Source organism: Suricata suricatta, chromosome 3, assembly GCF_006229205.1.
Source record: "Suricata suricatta isolate VVHF042 chromosome 3, meerkat_22Aug2017_6uvM2_HiC, whole genome shotgun sequence".
NCBI lineage: Eukaryota > Metazoa > Chordata > Mammalia > Carnivora > Herpestidae > Suricata > Suricata suricatta.
Window position 1 is genome coordinate 132,368,288 of NC_043702.1, and position 17,745 is coordinate 132,386,032.

Here is a 17,745-nt window from a genome sequence, read left to right on the forward strand (position 1 = left end):
TCCAGATAGTCTATGATGTTATGAGAAAGTGAGCAAGAAATTCATTTAAGGCTGAAAAGAACTATCATCCAACACCCTCATTTTTTTAAGTTTTTAAAAAATTATTATTTTGAGTTGGGGAGGGGCAGAGAGGTGGGGGGGGTGGGGGACAAAGAATCTGAAGCGGGCTCTGTGCTGACAGTAGAGAGCCTGATGTGGGGCTTGAGGCCATGAACTGTGAGATCATGACCCCAGGTGAAATCAAAGGCTTAACTGATTGAGCCATCCAGGTGTCCCCAACACCCTCATTTAACAGTTAGGAAATGGAGGCCCAAGCAGGTGCATCCACTTGTCGAGTTTGCCCGTGACCCCGGGAGCTGCCCCGAAGCAGAGGGTGGAAGAGAGACGAGAGCTGAGACACAGAGCAGGGTGTTTTGGGGAAGTGACCCATGGCAGGCAGCATCTGATGTACTTCCTCTTCTCACTCCGCCCCCGCTTGCCCTCCCTCTCTGTCTCTTTCCTTTTTTCTCTCATGTTAGGGTTGTGCGTCAGTTGCCAAAAGGTGGGGACATTTCCTGAGCCTTTGCAACACTGAGAGGTTGCCTTAAGAGAGGCTGGACCCCATTCTGAGCGCTGTGCCAGGAAAGCGAGGGCCTGGGAGCGGCCCTGCTGAGGGAGACACCGGCTCGCCCTCTCTCTGTCCCCTGGCAGCCCACCCCCCAGTTCCCTGGCCTGCGCCTGACCATGTCCCTGGCTGAGGCCATCAGCCTCTGGAATGAAGGGGTGCTTGCAGCTGACAAGAAGGACTGGAAGGGCGCCCTGGACGCCTTCACCGCAGTCCAGGACCCCCACTCCAGGATTTGCTTCAACATCGGCTGCGTGCACACCATCCTGGAGAACCTGCCCGAGGCGGAGAAGGTGAGTGGAGTCCCCTCTCCCCTCTCCCAGGGTCCGCCTCCTCGGTGCCTGTGTAATTGGTGGTACTCAACCCCAGCTGCGCTTCAGAAACCTCTCTCGAGGTTTCAAAGAACAAAAACTGCCCAGGCCCCACCCCCAGGGATCCTGATTGAATTGGCCTAGGGAGGGGCCTGGGCAGCCTTGGTTTTTAAAAGTTCCCCAGGTGGCTCCGTTGGGTTCTGGGCTGGGTTTGCTCTCCTTTCTTCTCCATCTATTAACTTGGAGTGGTTCTGGGGTCATTCTTCAACACCTCCGTGAAGACTCCCCTAGTTTTGTTTTCTTCTCTGAACTCCTGCGGGCCACAAGATCTCCATCTCGCTGCTTCACGCCCGGTTAGAAAGCCCCTTCCTAAGTGGGAGCTTTGCCAGCCTTGTGATCAAGAGGAGGGACTTAAATATAGGTTTTTTTTCTCAGGTGACAATTTTGATTAATTTTCCAGGGCACTTCTGTTTAGGATTCTGAGGCTGACAAGGAAATCGTACTGTGACTGATGACAGACGTCTGCCGAGGTCATGATGTGGGGTGTCATGGCACCTTGTTCAAATGGTTTTTCTCCTTCATGTTCCCTAGCATGGGGTTGAGTGTTCTCTGTGCTCACTTTTTGGATTGGTCAGGGTCAGCTGGACAGGGTTTGGAATTTGGGAGCAGAAGATCTGGGTTCGAATCCCAGCTCTGCTTCTCTCGAGGCCTTGGTCTCTGGCAAGTCATGTAGACTTCTGGCTCTCAGTTTCCTGAGAGGGACAAACATGAGGATTAAGTAAGGCGTCAACTATAAAATCCTGTCACTTCACACCACCGCGTATATGCTATCTTCCCCTTTTTTGGCCAGTCTTGGCAAGGGGGCATGGACAGACTCCCCAGCACCCTCAGAGAGCCAGCTGCTCCCACAGATGTCACGGCCAAGACCATGACCAGTGAGTGGGCAGTGAAAGAGGAGAGAAGCCATTTGGAATACCCACACGGCCTGACCAGTTCATGTCAGGTCTAAGGTGGGCAGATGGGAGCAGAGGGGAGGACCTCAGTCCCCACCTCCTCACGGAGGCTGAGCGAATAGCACTCTAGATTCCTGGGCCTGCTGGGGACAAAGAGCACATTGTCAAGAGGACAGACTGGCCCAGCATAGCAGCTAGTCTGGGCACAGCTATGCCAGCGGGGGCTGTTTGCTCCTGCCTCCGCAGGGGCTCCTTCGTGAGGCGGTGCAGAAATTGCTGGTCACCTTCTGCTGGCTCACTGCCCGGCCTTCCTCTCGCTGCACAGATCCGTCTGTCATCCTGTTCTTCAGCTCCTGGGCCTCTCAATCTCCGCGCCGTTGCTTGTTTTCCCGCTTCCGTCCTTACTACTGGTATTTTACATGCATTCTGGTTATAATTTTGATTGCATAATATTTATTTAAATACGTATAATACTGTATATAGCAGTTTTTCATATTTAATTAGTTTTTATTATTTTGATCCTGTCAGTAATCTTGAAAGACAGATACATCCCCATTAAATTTTTTTTTAAATTTTTAAATCTTATTTTTGAGAAAGAGAGAGAGACAGAGCATGAGTGTGGGAGGGGCAGTGACAGAGACACAGAATCTGAAGCAGGCTCTAGGCTCTGAGCTGTCAACACAAAATCCAATGCGGGGCTTGAACTCATGAACCATGAGATCATGACCTGAGCCAAAGTCAGATGCTTAACCGACTGAGCCACTCAGGCACCCTGACATCTCCATTTTACAGAGGTCTCTGACCTGTTGTCAGCTTCAGGACCGCGACCATTGTCATGACCCTTCCTGTCTCTCCTTCTGGGCCCATTTCAGACCCCTCACTGCCTGACTCCTTGGCCCCCTACCGATCCTTCTTCTCTCTACAGGCCTTCACCAGAAGCATTAACCGAGACAAGCACTTGGCGGTGGCATACTTCCAAAGAGGGATGCTCTATTACCGGATGGAGAAGTAAGTGGTTAGTGTTGCACAAGCTGGGGAAGTTTGCAGAGAAGTCCGGACAGGGTCTTGGTGCTGCTGGGCTTGGTGTTTGTGAAGTATCTTTCCAGCTTCTGTTGGGACGGGTGACTGGACCTTCTCTGGGCAGTTAGGCAATAAGTCAGCCTGAGGCAGAAGCCCTGCCCAGGGAAAGAGGGAGGGAGGCAAGCCTGCCTCCCAGTTGGAAATCAGCTGTGTCTTAGCGCACAATGAGCCTACGTGACCCAGGCCTTCCATTCAGCTGGTGTGACGCCCACCGGCATCCCTGATGGGTCACAGCTTGGGCAGTACTGGTGGTAAATATCTTGGCTGTCAAGGGAGTACCCATGATGGTCTACTACCAGGAGGAGGTATTGAGTTATCAGGCAATGAGGATTATCATGAAACCACATCAAGACCCTCCTGCATATCTACGGAACGCTGTTTTCAAAACCCTGGTTTAATCCATCAATGAAATACAGTTTGGCCACCAAAATGACAATGGAAACTATTAACATATGTATAAGAATATACCAATACAGATAAATAAGTAGCCGATATATTAATATGGGAAGAAGTTCTCAGTAGATGTTAAATTTTGAAATACAGAGTTCAGCATGTTTAACACAATTCCATTTCAGTTTCACAGAATGGTCTAGAAAGCCATAGGCCGACCCTTCGGCAGCAGTTCTTTCTGGGTTGGTGACATTTTAGGGATTTCCATGGTCTTCTCTCAGCCTATCTGTATCTCTGGTATGTTTACAGTCAACACAATCATTAGTAAAATACCACATAAATAGAAAATGAAAGCTAATCTCCATTCCCACTCCTCCCCTCTGAATACCCCCAAAACAGATATACACATAACAAAGGAAAAATATTTTAAGCATCAATTTAACATGTTTTAGGGGATGGCTAACTTCCCCTTGTAGAAATTGTTCCATTAATGGGCATAAGTTCTAAGGAAGGAGAGTTTGGCTCAGCCTAAGGAAGAACTTTCAAACAGTGAAAACGGTGAGGTCATGGTATGGCGGTGCACTGGCGGGCGTGTGTGTGTGTGTGTGTGTGTGTGTGTGTGTGTGTGTGTGTGTGTTTACGCTCAGCAGGTGGAGCAGAGCATTCATGGGGTAGAGGGGAGATGGTAGAAAACACTCAGGTATTGGGGGACACCTGGGCTCTCATGCTAGGCAATCTTGAAAGGCTTGGATCGTAGGATCTATCAGAAACAGCCTAGAAAGCTCTGCTCAGTTGTTGCTAGGGGCAACCACAAGACGCTCAGAGGCCTCCCAAGATGTAGATGCAATACCTGAATGAGGAGGGGCCAGAGCGAAGTCTTCCCCAAAGAAAGACCACAGACACAGAGGCTACCTAGGGAGAGAAAGCCTGGGACTGAAGGAAGATATATACAAGCATTTACCTTTTGGTGGCATCCTGCCTCTGTCTCCCTTATTCTCTCTCCTTCTTCTTCTTGTTCCCCCCTCCCCCATCCCTATATTCTCCAGATGGATGGAATAAGCAGGGAGGCCTGAGCACAAATCCTCCAGTTAATCTTAAATCTCAAAAGACAAACTCTACGGTCATCCTTTAATTAGCTCTAACAGCCTATAATGAAGGGAGACAACTGGCAATGAGGGAAGGCTCCCAGAAGAAATTTCTACACAAAAATGCCCAGAAGTCCCAGAAAGGCTTGGATTTTGAGTGAAGCAGAGATCTTAGAATGAGACCTAGGATTCAATTAGTCTTTATTGATAATAGTTAAAGCTGAGAGGAAAAAAATCAATTAAACTTTATCTTCAATTCAGCAACTATCTACTGAGGAAATGATATAAATGAGCCACTATTCTGCACCCTGAGCTGCCTCTTCTACTCAATCTGTAGGCATTAGTGTCCTCACCTCCCAAGGCTCTGCTCTTGACCCTTTACTCACTTACCACAATAGCAATGGTTGCTAAATGGCAAAATTTATGGGCTGTCTTTCCAGAAAAGCGCACAGACAGACTTCTACGTACAATTTTGGGGGTCTGTGTCCCCTAAACATCCATACGTGAACCATTAACGATCTCACCCTCTCCCACCACATTGACCCTCCACCTGTAGCCAGCCAGCTGCTAAATTTGGACCTGGGATCCACCTTCCCAAACCTCGTCAAGTTGACCTCTCAAATATCTTTTAAACCCATCCATTTTTGTCCATAATGTTTAAACCCTCATTTTTCACTAGGACTGTTGCAATCACTTTCAAACTGGTTTCTCATCCCTTAGTCTTGTCTTACGTATTCCAGAGTGATCTTTAAACTATAAATGTGATCTGCTTAAGAACTCTGAGTGGGTGATGCCTAGGTGGCTCATTTGGTTGAGTGTCTGTGACTCTTGGTTTTGGCTCATGTCATCATCCCAGGGTCAGGGTCATGAGACCAAGCCTGAGCCGGGTTCCACATGGAGTGTGGAGTTTGCTTAAGATTCTCTCTCTCTCCCTCTGCCCCTCTCCTGTGTGTATATGTGCTCGCTTGTTCTCTCTCTCTAATAATAATTAGAAAAAGACATCCCAGTGGCTCCTAGTACTAAAGGATAAAGTTCCCTGGCCTGTTCGTATGTGGTCCCGCAGCTGCCCGCCCCCTCACCTACCCCGCCCGCGTTCACCTGGCCACACTCAGCCGCTGGGGCAGGAACCACTCTCTTCTGTGCCTTTTATTGTTTTTTACTTTTTTTTTTTTAAAGTTTGTTTATTTTGAGAGAGAGCACATGTGGGGGAGGGACAGAGAGAGAGAGAGAGAGAGAGAGAGAGAGAGAGAGAGACAGAGGGAGAGAGAACCCCAAGCAGGCTCCCCACTGTCGGCATAGAGCCCGATGCAGGGCTCAAACCCACAAACTGTGAGATCATGACCTGAGCTGAAACCAAGACCTGGACACTTAAATTACTGAGCTACCAGGTGCAGCCTCTTCTGTGTCTTTTAAAATAACATCTGGGGGCACCTGGGTGGCTCAGTCGGTTAAGCCTCCAACTTCGGCTCAGGTCGTGATCTCACGTTCATGGGATCGAGCCCCACATCGGGTTCTGTGCTGACAGAGCCTGAAGCCTGCCTCCGATTCTGTGTCTCCCACTCTCTCTGCCCCTCCCTGCTCATGATCTGTCTCTGTCTCAAAAATAAATAAAACAAAACAAAACAAAAATAACATCTGTGGGGGCACTGACTCTTGGTTTTGGCTCCGAGTATGATCCTGAGGTTTGTGGGTTCAAGCCCCCCATTGGCCTCTGTGATGAGAGTGCAGAGCCTGCTTGGGATTCCCTCCCTCTCCCTCTCTCTGCCCCTCCCCTGCTTGCGTGCTCTCTTTCTGAAAATAAATGAACTTAAGAAAAAATGAATAAAATCACATCTGTGTACTCTGACAGATATTGGCTTATAGATTTATTTCCTCCACTACTCTCTAAGTTTATCAAGAGAAGAAATCTTTATTCACTCTTGTATTTCCGTATCTAATATAGTAGTTAATAAATGTTTATGGAATTAAACAAAAGCAAGCAGACTATACCCTCTGCTTTAAGGAACTTACAAATTAAAAGGGAGAAACAGGTCACAAACACTAATACCTATAACACAAGGCAGAAAGGAGAAAGTGCTGCAAAAGATTATTTTGAAATAAGTACCATGAGGTCCTAGGAAAATTACTTCTTAGCAGGCTAGGAATGCCTCCGGATTACAATGGGACTTATTTAGGGTGATAATGTTACGCGTGCTTTTTGCTCTCATTTGCCCCACTTTCACGCATCATTGTGTGGCCCTCCCGTCATTATGAAGTTGCAGAGAACCAAGTTTGAGTGCATCCCTGAGAAGGCACCTCAGTGCTGACTAGGACCAGTCTGTCGGCTGTCCACCCCAGCCTTGTCCTTTGGAAGGGGAAGGGAACTCTAAGTAGCATATCACACCTGGCACCTTATGAATCTTAGGGCTGTGATAAGAATGGCAAACCCTTTAGATGGAGCTGGCCCACAGACGCAGCACAACAGAGCCTCCCCTGCATGGACGTGTCTCATGTTTTGACTTCAGCTCTCTAGAATTCTCCAGCATCCTGGGTACAAGTGCAGGAGCTGCAGGATTCTGGTCTGTCTGGGCACTGGTGGTGCAGGAAAAATCAGGAATGTCAGTGGTCTCTGAGGTTATTGGGAGTACAGCAAAAACCCTTAAATAGTATGTAAGTATATCTTACCTAGTATAGAAGTATATATCTTATCTAGTATATAATTATAAACCCTAAGGGCTCAGAGCTGGTGAGAAGCCATGTGTGCTGGTGAGCCCCTCCCTAGGGTTGGGGGCTCTGGGTCCAGGGCAGCCAAGGAGCCCTGGGTGGGCGGAGAGGTGTCAGGGTGGGCATGGAGAAAGCCTTCCAGCCTGGCCCAGCAGAACCCGCAGGAGGCTGCCAGCATCCTGATCTCCCAGGGGACGCTGGGGGTGCCACATGGCACAGAAGAGAACTGGCGGAGGGTGGTGGGGGCCCCGGCCCACGGCCCACAGGCACATGGGGTGACTTGTTCCCAGGGGATCCACTTGAGCTTATTCAGAGCCTGTGTGCGGGGGAAGCAGAGCTGAGAGTCAAAGCAGATGGCGCCCCAGGGGGGCCGCTCCCCTCCTGGTAAACAGGTGGAGGCTGAGCTGAGGCCTGCCGCAGACAGTTAGGGCCATGCTCTGAAACCAGACATGTAGCAGGGCCTCCCCCGCCCCATTTTTTTCTCTTTTTAGCAAAGTGAGCACTTTGAATAATCTGTCAGCTCTTTCTCTCTCTCTACCCCCCACCGGGGTCCAGATCCTGATGGACGGGGCAGGAGGATTCTGAGGGTCGTGTCTAGTTCATTCATTATCAGGTGGATACAGGCAGTGTCCCGTCTCGGCGGAAATCACTGCACGGCCAGCGGACCAGGGAGGAAGGCCCCTGTGTGGGTGGACGCTGGCCGAGCCCTCGGCCCGCCCTCCGAGGCCCTTCCGCCCCCTCGCACACCGGCACCCCTGCGCGGTGGAAATCGCCTGTGCCCAAGGAAGGGGACACCTGCCTTTCTGCCTGCCCCTCATGTTGGGCTTTGTGAATGGAGCCCGTCACACAGTCTCCCAGCTTAGAAAGAAGAGACAGGGATGCCTGCTTCCTCCCCTTCTCTGCGGTGTCTGCAAGAACATGGACATGACCTGCTTCTTAAGCAGCGGCTGCATGCTTTTCACGGGTTTTACCATCACCCGTGTGAACAGCAAGGATGTGTTAGAGAAAGACGTTATCCTGGCTCAGACCCAGTCTGCCTTCTGCCACTACTCCCACAGACGCTGCCGCTGTGTGAGTTACTTGAAAGCAAGGGTGCCGGAGTATCTACCCCAGCCAGCTGGGGCACCCGTGCCTTGGGACTGTCAGGCCAGCCCGTCCTCCAGGTCAGCCCAAAGCCCGCTGAGGTCACGGTTCCAGCTGCCACAACCGTGGGGTTTCACCTCCAGATAAAACATAATTCACCGTACAGTGTTTGGCACATAACAAAGGATTGGCGTATGAATTTAATTGCCAGAATTTTAGAGCTAAAATAATTAATTATAATAATAGAAAATCTGTGTGTGCCAAGCACTGTCCTGAGCACATCTCCCTTCGTTCCCACAGCAAGCCTGGGAGGTACATGCTATGATTGTTCTCTGTAAAGATGAGCAAACAGACTCGGACGTGTTCAATAACTTTCCGTCACCAGATCATAAGCAGCAGAGCTAGGACTCAGGTCCAAGTGGTTTTGACTCCAGAAATTAGATCTCAGACCACATCCTAGCAACCTCTTCCTATTTTATGCTCCTCGAATATGATATGCTCCTGTACATAACACATTCATGTTCTTTTTTTAAGTATTTAATAAACATTTTTTAAGTTTATGCATTCATTTTGAGAGAAAAAGCACGAGTGGGGGAGCGACAAAGAGGGAGAGAGCGATTGCCAAGCAGGCTTTGAGACTGGAGCCCGATGTAGGGCTCGAACACATAAACTGTGCGATTTTTGACCCGAGGTTAAGTCAGACACTTAACCTACTGAGCCACTCAGGCGCCCCTACACTCACTGATGTGGAAACAGGCCAGGAAAGTACTTTGCCAGGGTCTCCTGGTTAACAGCAGGACTGATGGATCTGGTCCCATGCTCATGGCCCCTGTCCTGGGGTGCCTGCCCTGCACCACACGACCAGCCCATGACCACGCTCCAGGCGTGGCTCCAAGGGAAGGTGCACGCGGTGGCTCCAGGTCTGACAGTGGCCTTGGCACTTTTGTTTCTGTTGCCCATAACCAGGCAGGGAGATTTGTTCCTGCTGGAGCCCAGGGCGCTAGAGAGGTGGGGGAGGCTCCTGTGCCCGCAAGGGCTCCCCCTCCCCAGGGCCTCTGCGGAGGTGAGGGGCAGGCCACCCGGAGGTGGGCAATGTTGATGTGGCCAGCTCTGTTCTCTGTCACAAATCCAGTGACAGCAGCCCTGTACACCTTGAGCCAGTAAGCATGGTGCCAATCTGACAAAGCAAGAGGGCAGTGCCAGGAGCGGCCTGAGAAATGCCATCTGGCTTAATTGGTGGTTTCTTCTGTCTTCCAAAGTGTGTGTGGGGGGTGGGGGTGGGCAGAGGAGGCTAAGAAGGCCACAAAACCAAGAGCCAAGTTGGACTCCAAAGAAGCTGAAGCAGAAAGCTCCGGGAAGGAGGGTGGTGTGCTGGGCGGTGGAAGCATCTGAGCTGTGCCTGGCCTGGCGGTGGGGAGCGAGGAGTGAGCAGTGCTCCAACTCTGCTCTAGAGTGACTCCGAGGTGACTAGCGCTGGCTCTGCCCGGAGCTCTCAGGAGAGGGAGAGGGCTCTACTGGGAAGTGACAAGCCGCTTGTAACCAAGAAGAAAATCCCTGTGACTTCCTGAGACTGTGGATTGGGGGAGGGGACAGGGTGCCACTCACGCTGAGCACTAGGGGATCCTGGGGCTCGGGCTTGGCAAAGAACTAGAGCAGGCCGCGGAAAGAGATTGGAGAGCCTTCTTGTCCCAGCGAGATGGGTCAGAAAAGGGAAGCGGACACCCGTTCTATCCCATATTTGCTCCTCTGTGCCCTGGACCGCATCTCCTCTCTCTCTCTGTCCTGCAGATATGATGCAGCTATTAAAGACCTTAAAGAGGCCTTGACTCAGCTTCGAGGGAACCAGCTGATCGACTACAAGATTCTGGGGCTGCAGTTCAAGCTATTTGCCTGTGAGGTAACGAGGAAGGGCCCAGCCCGGGCAGGAGTGCACGGTGGCTGAGGGACAACAGGCCGTTCCATTGCGTGGGGAGGATCTGCTGAAACCCCTGGGGGCTTGGAAAAGGCTCCTGTGCCTCAAGCCTCTGGTCTCCCCTTGAGAAAAGTCTCAGATTGGGGTGCCTGGGTGGTTCATTGGTTAAGTGTTGGACTTCGGCTCAGGTCATGATCTCATGGTTTGCGGATTCGAGACTCACATCGGGCTCTGCACTGACAGCTCAGGGCCTGGAGCCTGCTACAGAGTCTCTCTCTCTCTCTCTCTCTCTCTCTCTCTCTCTCTCTCTCTCTCTCTCTCTCTCTGCTCTTCCCCTGCTCACACTCTGGTCTCTCTCTCTCTCTCTCAGAAATAAACATTGAAAAAAGCCTCAGATTGATAACCTCAGGCTCATCCTGGAGTCTCCAATTACTGAGCATGCATTTTCTTTTTTTAAAAAATCTTTTAATGTTTATTTTTGAGAGACAGAGCTGGAGCTGGGGGGGGGGGAGGAATGAGAGAGAGGGAGGAGACACAGAATCTGAAACAGGCTCCAGGCTCTGAGCTAGCTGTCAGCACAGAGCCTGATGCAGGGCTCACACTCATGAACTGTAAGATCATGACCTGAGTTGGATGCTTTGCTGACTGAGCCACCCAGGTGCCCCGTTGAGAAACGAGCCTGCTGGGCTCTCTGTATTGAGGCTGGACCGGAGTGTGCTGGCCTGTGAAAGTATTCATGATAATTTGCATAATTCAGGCTGACAAGCTATTTGCTCAGCATTATACTAACAAATCCAAAACCATGGGTTCGCAGTCCACGCAGGAACCCTGCTCTGGTCCCAAGTTACAGACCACGCTCTCTGCTATTAATGGTTCTGCCTCATGTACTTGGTTGATACCCAAAGAAAGAGCGAGGATAAGTTGGCACAAATCTGTCCTCCCCAGTTCAAAGGACAGCTCAAAGCACAAATTCAGGGAAGGTTTCCATAGAAGGAGAACTTATTTTCTGTATTACCAAAAGGGAGAAACATCGCTGGCTCTGACTTCACAGGTTCGTGTGCTTTCTCCAGCCAATCCTCCCCAACCCCCTCCTAAACTGCAAATATACACCACCAGCTTTAAAATCTAAAATCCCTGCGAATATCAGATCTTTATTTAGAAGAATTGCTGATTAAAAAAAAAAAAAAGTCCCCTTTAGTTTCTCAGACAGAAGCCAAGCGTTCCCAGGGTTGCTCAGGGCTAATAATAGAGTCCACAGCTGGCCAGGCCCCCGGGGAAACGTGCCCCCACCCAGCCCTGCAGCAGGCTAACAGCTTCTCATAGTCTAGGGAAATGAGGCTTCGGGAATTTCGGAGAACCAGTTGGCATCTGGCCAGCTTCTAGAGTGAGGTTTCTGATCCGGGCCGCTACTGATGCATCGGACCAGATACTGTTTTGTTGTAGGGGACTGTCCTGGGCACTGTGGTTGGTTTAGCAGTATCACTAGCCTTGAGCCATCAGATCCCAGTAGCCCCCATAGCCTCCCGGCCATATGACAACGTAAAATGTCTCTAGACATTGCCAATCACACCCCCTCCCTCCCCACCCAGTGAGAGCCACTTGTACAGATTAAAGGGTTGGAAGACCGAGTAGCTCTAGAAAAAGGATCATCAAACACTGGCAGCAAAGCTGAATTCTATGGGGGGAATGCTGCCCCGCAGTTGGAGCTGAAATGACCAAGGGGCACGGAACACTGACTGCGGGGCCTCTCTGCAGGTGAAGCGGTAGTTTCCAGGGCCTAAGGCCCTCATTCATGCCGCATGGGACCATCCCGGCATTTTCCTGTCTATGAGGCCACCCCTTCTCTCCCACCAGGGTAGAATCCTGGCTTCTGCAAAATCGCACCATCCTTTTTGAAGAGTCTCTGACTTTTCTAGTCACTTTGTCACAAAAACCTGTTGTGGGAAAAGGCCTTAAGAGAAGGTCGCAGAGAACCAGATAGGGATTTTTTAAAAAATATTTTTTAATGTTTATTTTTGAAAGAGAGGGGGCAGAGAGAGAGGGAGACACAGAATCCAAATCCAGGCTCTAAGTTGTCAGCACAGAGCCCAATGTGGAGCTTGAACTCACGAACTATGAGATCGTGACCTGAGCCAAAGTCAGACACTTACCACTGAGCCACCCAGGTGCCCCCAAATAGGAATTTGTAAGCAGGCTTGAGTTCTCCTTTCTTCCCGTGCATGTGGCCAGCGCTGGGCCAGTCAAGTGTGCACAAAGGCAACAGCTCACGGAGGCTCAGAAATCTCGCGAGAAGGGAATCAGCATTTCTGCTCCTGGGCTTGCTCCTGGTCCCATCGCCCAGCACCAGCCACTAACTCCATGTAAACAATCCCACCACCGTACTTGTCTTGATAAACTGTTCTTTTTATCTGGATGAGGCCCTGAACCAAATTGTGGATGTGGAGGGCAGACTGTGACAGAGGGGAAGTGTATCGGTTATCCATTGCTGACTACCAAATTGCTCTGAAGTGCAGTGGCATAAAACAATGCCATTTATGATCTCTCAGTTTCTGGGGTCAGGAATCCAAGAGTGCTGTAGCTGGGTGCTTCTGGCTTGGAGGCTCTCAAGAGGTTGCCGTCAAGATGTCGGCCAGCACTGCCATCATCTGAACACTTGACTGGGGCTCAAGGGTCTACTTCCAAGTTGCTTTATGTGTCTAGCAAGTTAGTGTTACTTGTTGGCAAGAGGCCTCAGGTATTTGCTCATGAAACTTCCCATAACACTATCTGAGTCTTATCAGAACATGGCAGCTGGCTTCCCCCAGAGAAATAAGTGATCCAGGAGAAAGTAATATGAAGAATCAATGTCTTTTATAACTTAGCCAATTTTTATTGGCTAAACACGTCAGCTCCATTGGATGTGAGAGGAAACAAGAGGGTGAAGACCAAGAAATGAGAACCACTGGGGGCCATCTTGGAAGCTGGCTACCATTAAAAGCATAGACTTTGAAATCAGGTAGATAGGGATCAAATCCCCGCCCAATGTTTACTCATCATACAATTCTAGGTAAGTTATATGTCATTTCTGAGCCTCAGGCTCTTTATCAACTGTTAAGAAGGACTGAGTACTTACCTCCTCCACATTTATTAATAAATCCATGTATTTTCGTATATATTTCTAGTGCCTGCTAGTGGTGGACACAGAGGTTCAGTGGTCCACAAGACAAGGTGTCAGCACCCAGAAGCTCACGATCATGTGTAATGTGAGGTGGTGAGGTCAGGACAAGAGAATTGGAATGGAAAACCTATGGAAGCACAGAAGTGAGGCCACAGCTTGTGTGGTGGTTTGTGTGGCTTAGAGATACTGCAGATAACGTGGCCCACGATGGGTGGTCAGTAGGTGGCATCAGTGATGGTGATGATGACAAGGAGAATGACAATGACCCTGCCTCCAACAAGCAGCACTGATTTCCAGGGGCACAGAGTCCTTTTTAGTTTTAGCCTTTTGATTATAGACACGAAGAATGCCCGGATGGCATCAGTCTGTAAAACCCACTCCTGTGGTCTTCCCCTAAAGCATGCAGACATGGTTACTTTCCCTGAGAAGGCAGGCGGGACTTGGGGGAGTGAAAGCCCTTCTTCGCTCAGCCTTCCAGCAAGCCCCAACATAGTACAGCATATAGTAGTCGTAGTAGGAGTAAATATGTGTTGAATACCCACCATGTGCCAAGCAACTAAGCCAGCGTTTTCCTTTGAATGGTTTCATTTATTTCTTAAGACAATCTGGAAGCAGGCAAAGTCACTGTCACCATTTTACAGGGAAGCTGAGACCACATACCAGAAACAGCTGTGGGGTACCTGTGCCCTTAACCCCTGTACCTCACTGCCTCCACATGTTAGAGGAGACCAGAAAACCCCCTCTCTACTAGGCCTCAGTTGCCCAACTGTACCTCTTCTCTGAGGATCTAGCAAACCATCCCCACCCCATCGGAGGCATCAGGCTGTTACTCTTATAACTGACATCTGAAAACAGCTCCTGGCCACTCAGCTCATTCTCCACACGTGGCGTGGGGTGCTGTGAGACCTTGCTGCTTCATCCCGAAAAAGAAGGAAAGTAAACCCACTTTATTAGCTGCCATCTTGATCTTCTTCCACTCCCTGTCTCTTTCTCTCTTTGCTTGAGGGTCTTTTTACTTCATTTCGTCAAGTAGTTATCTTCCTGATGCGTCCAAAAAATGATTTGATTGTATGTGTAAGCTGAAGGCATAATAATAAAACAAGCACTCCTGAACCTACCACCCAACTCAAGACCTGGGAAATTGTGATTCTTGGTGAATGTGCTGTTCCCTCTTGTCCCCAGTAAAGCATTGCCGGGGTTTGCGCTGAGTCTCTTTCTAGCTCCGTTGCACTTCTGTCCATGGAGTTTCCTCCTGCCCCAATGATGATACCACAGTCTTGTTATGGTTCACGCAGTGTTCTGTTGGTGCTGATGCAGGATGACGCATCTGGAACCTTCTCTCTCCCCACCCTGCACCTGTTCAGCCTTTCAGCCCAGACTCAGAGGCAGGAGCTGGACCAGGAGGCTGTGTGCGTGGGTTTTATTCCCCACTCTTCAAGGGGCCTTGAGCAGATCACGCTTCTCGCTACTAAAACAACACCATAGTTTTTGTTCCCTCCTGACCTATTTGGTTGTTGAAAGAATAATGCACGTGATGTTGGATTTGTGCAGTACGTGATGTTTTCTTAATACCGTCCTTGGGCTGGACATGACTTGGAAACAAGATGGGTTGTGTTATACTTAGATATTCCCAGGAAAGTTGAGAGGGAGGAATGCCACCAGGCAAGGGCTAGCGGCAAGCTCTTCCCTGATGCCTAGGTTTGGAGCAACCTCAAGTTTTGTATTCTGGCCTGTGCTTTTCTAGGTGTTATATAATGTTGCATTCATGTATGCCAAGAAGGAGGAGTGGAAAAAGGCTGAGGAACACTTAGCATTGGCCATGAGCATGAAGTCTGAGCCGAGACATTCTAAAATTGACAAAGCCATGGAATGTGTTTGGGTAAGTGTCTGGATGATGCAGATGGGAAGAGAATTTTCACTGGGTTTGTGTTTGTTTCAGTGGACACGTGGATAGAGAGAAGTGGTGCGTTTACCTTCTCTGAGCTCTGGGTTACACTGATCTGGGGGTACAGTTCCACAGAGGATTTTGAACCTGGCAGTACTGAGAAGCCGAGGCCTGAAGTTGGGGACTGCAGAGCCCTGCCTTCTGCCACCCTCTGGGTGGGTTCTGAGGGGGCACCAGGGGAAGAGGAGACTGGAGGCTGGGTCCAAGCACAGGAGGCCAGAGGCTGTGCTCACCTCTGAGTCCTCACAGCCGGGCCCAGGATGGCTCTCAACAAAAATGCATTGATTCTATGAATGAAACCGTGATAAATGATCCATGATTTGTCAGAGCATTTTACTGGGATAAAATGAATCTTATATCAGATTTTTAAAACATCAAGGAGGGGGAGGGGGCTCAAGTCAGTCTTTCTATGCCTGTCCAGCAGACACCAGTCTCAAGGGAGCACTGTCATGGGCTTTGTGGTTGAGGTGTCCCCTGTGCTCAGTGGCAGCCCCACCAGAGCCACACGGAGTGGGAGGGGGGCAGGACTCCCCCCCAGGGAAAAAGAGTGCTGAGCAGATAACACAGACAGACGTCCACACAGTCTCTTGGGGTAAAGTGATATGGAAACCCACTATTCCTACCTTGGACACACTGAAATAATATCAAGTTCAGTCTTAACACATTAGAAAAATGCTTTTGTGAGGTTATCTCAGTGAATCTTTGCATGTGTTCCATGAGGGAGGTAGGACAAGGCATCGTCATCCCTGTTTCCCAGGTAAGGAAATACCGTGCTCTCTGTGTTCTAGAAACAGAAGCTGTATGAGCCGGTGGTCATCCCTGTGGGCAGGCTGTTTCGACCAAATGAGAGGCAAGTAGCTCAGCTGGCCAAGAAGGATTACCTCGGCAAGGCGACAGTAAGCAGGGTCACTCAGCTCCCTGTGGGTCTCCTTTGGGGTGGGCGCTGCACGGACCAGGGGGGGACAGACTCCTTGGGTGAGGGCACCCCCTGGGGACTGTCGGGGCCCGGCAGGCAGCAAGGGACCGCTTCCAGTGTGGAGGCAGGCAGACGCTTCTAGCTCACTGTCTCCAAGCTGCTCTCATCCCGCCCTTCCAGCCTGACCCCGGGTGAGAGCCACGGGGCTGGTCACAGGGTGCCAGGGCTTCAGGGCTGAGCCAGTGGAAAGAGCAACAGCGATGAGGCATCAGTACCTGTGGAGGAAACACGTTAGCAAAACGGACCAGCCCGGCCTTCCCTTGGCTTGATGCTCTTGACTCCTCCACTTTCACGGCCCTGTGGTGACGCTCCTTTTTGTAAACTGGACTCCTTTAAATCCAGGTCTTAAACGCTCTCAGAAATGAGCCAGGGTGAGCCAGCAGTCCCTTTCCAAACCTGTACTTGGCTTTGACTCGTCTGTAGGGCTAACGCTGCCTGCTTATTGGGTCGCTGGCTCTGATGGGGCACCAGAGCTCCGGAGTGCCCGAAACACCCCTCCGCCCATCAGTGGGTGAATGCATAGACAACATGTGAGGTAGCCATACAATGGAATAGCCATAAAAAAGAATGAAGTACGGATGTAAATCATAGCACGGATGAACCCTGAAAACATCATGCTACAAGAAAGTAGCCAGACACAAAAGCCACATGGAATGTAATTACATGTATGTTAACTATCTAGAATGGGGAAATGTACACAAATAGAAAGCAAATTGGTGATTGCCAGGTGCTAAGAAGAGGGGGATGTACACTAACCACATTGTGGGTGTGGCATTTTCTTTTGGGGTGAGGACAATGACTCAGAACGAGATAGAGGGGGTGGCTGTGTAGGATTGTGAGTGTCCTAAAATGAGTGTTTCCAAGTGCATTGTCCACTTTAAAATGGTTGAGCCTTAGACTTTGGCTCAGGTCATGATCTCACCATTCATGAGTTCAAGCCCCACTTTGGGCTCTGTGCTGACAGCTCAGAGCCTGGAACCTGCTTCAGATTGTGTGTGTGTGTGTGTGTGTGTGTGTGTGTGTGTGTGCCCCCTCCCTGGCCTTGCTCATGCTCTGTCTCTCTCAAAAATAAACATTAAAAATAATAACTATAAAATGATAATTTTATATTATGTGAATTTCACCTCAATTTACAAAAAGAGAGCTAGAGTGAGAGCCTGCTGTGTTAGCAGGACCGGGCAGGCACGGTTCCCCCAATTTCTGGAACTTCTAATCCAGAGGGTCAACAATCTAACCGTTTGCCACTGTCCACCCCTGGGACCAGGCTCCCATGAGAGTGGATCTAGAGAAAGGAGGGGTCTCGGGGCAAACCCTGAGGCATGGGGAACCCGTGCCAGCCCTTACACCTTCCTCCCTTGATTGCAGGTGGTGGCATCTGTGGTGGATCAAGACAGTTTCTCGGGGTTTGCCCCTCTGCAGCCACAGGTGAGGCGGTCCCGTCCTTCTCCCGGGTCCAGGTCTCCAGAGCTCTCTGGAAACATCCATCTGGAGAGAGCATTTGTGCGGAGCTGCCTCATCTTAAGGGCTCCTTCAGCTGACCTCGCAA

General features: G+C 50.1%; 1 protein-coding gene across 1 annotated transcript in view; it reads left to right on the forward strand.

Annotated features, from left to right (window-relative positions):
• The first annotated feature begins 522 nt into the window (after positions 1-522).
• Positions 523-17,745, forward strand: part of NCF2 (neutrophil cytosolic factor 2) — a 31,777-nt gene continuing 14,554 nt past the window's right edge. The window contains exons 1-6 of the mRNA XM_029935227.1: positions 523-897; positions 2,794-2,876; positions 9,998-10,106; positions 15,023-15,157; positions 16,012-16,119; positions 17,565-17,624. Coding sequence (XP_029791087.1) covers positions 724-897; positions 2,794-2,876; positions 9,998-10,106; positions 15,023-15,157; positions 16,012-16,119; positions 17,565-17,624 — 669 coding nt within the window. The 5' untranslated portion in view covers positions 523-723. The remainder of the gene's footprint in view (positions 898-2,793; positions 2,877-9,997; positions 10,107-15,022; positions 15,158-16,011; positions 16,120-17,564; positions 17,625-17,745) is intronic.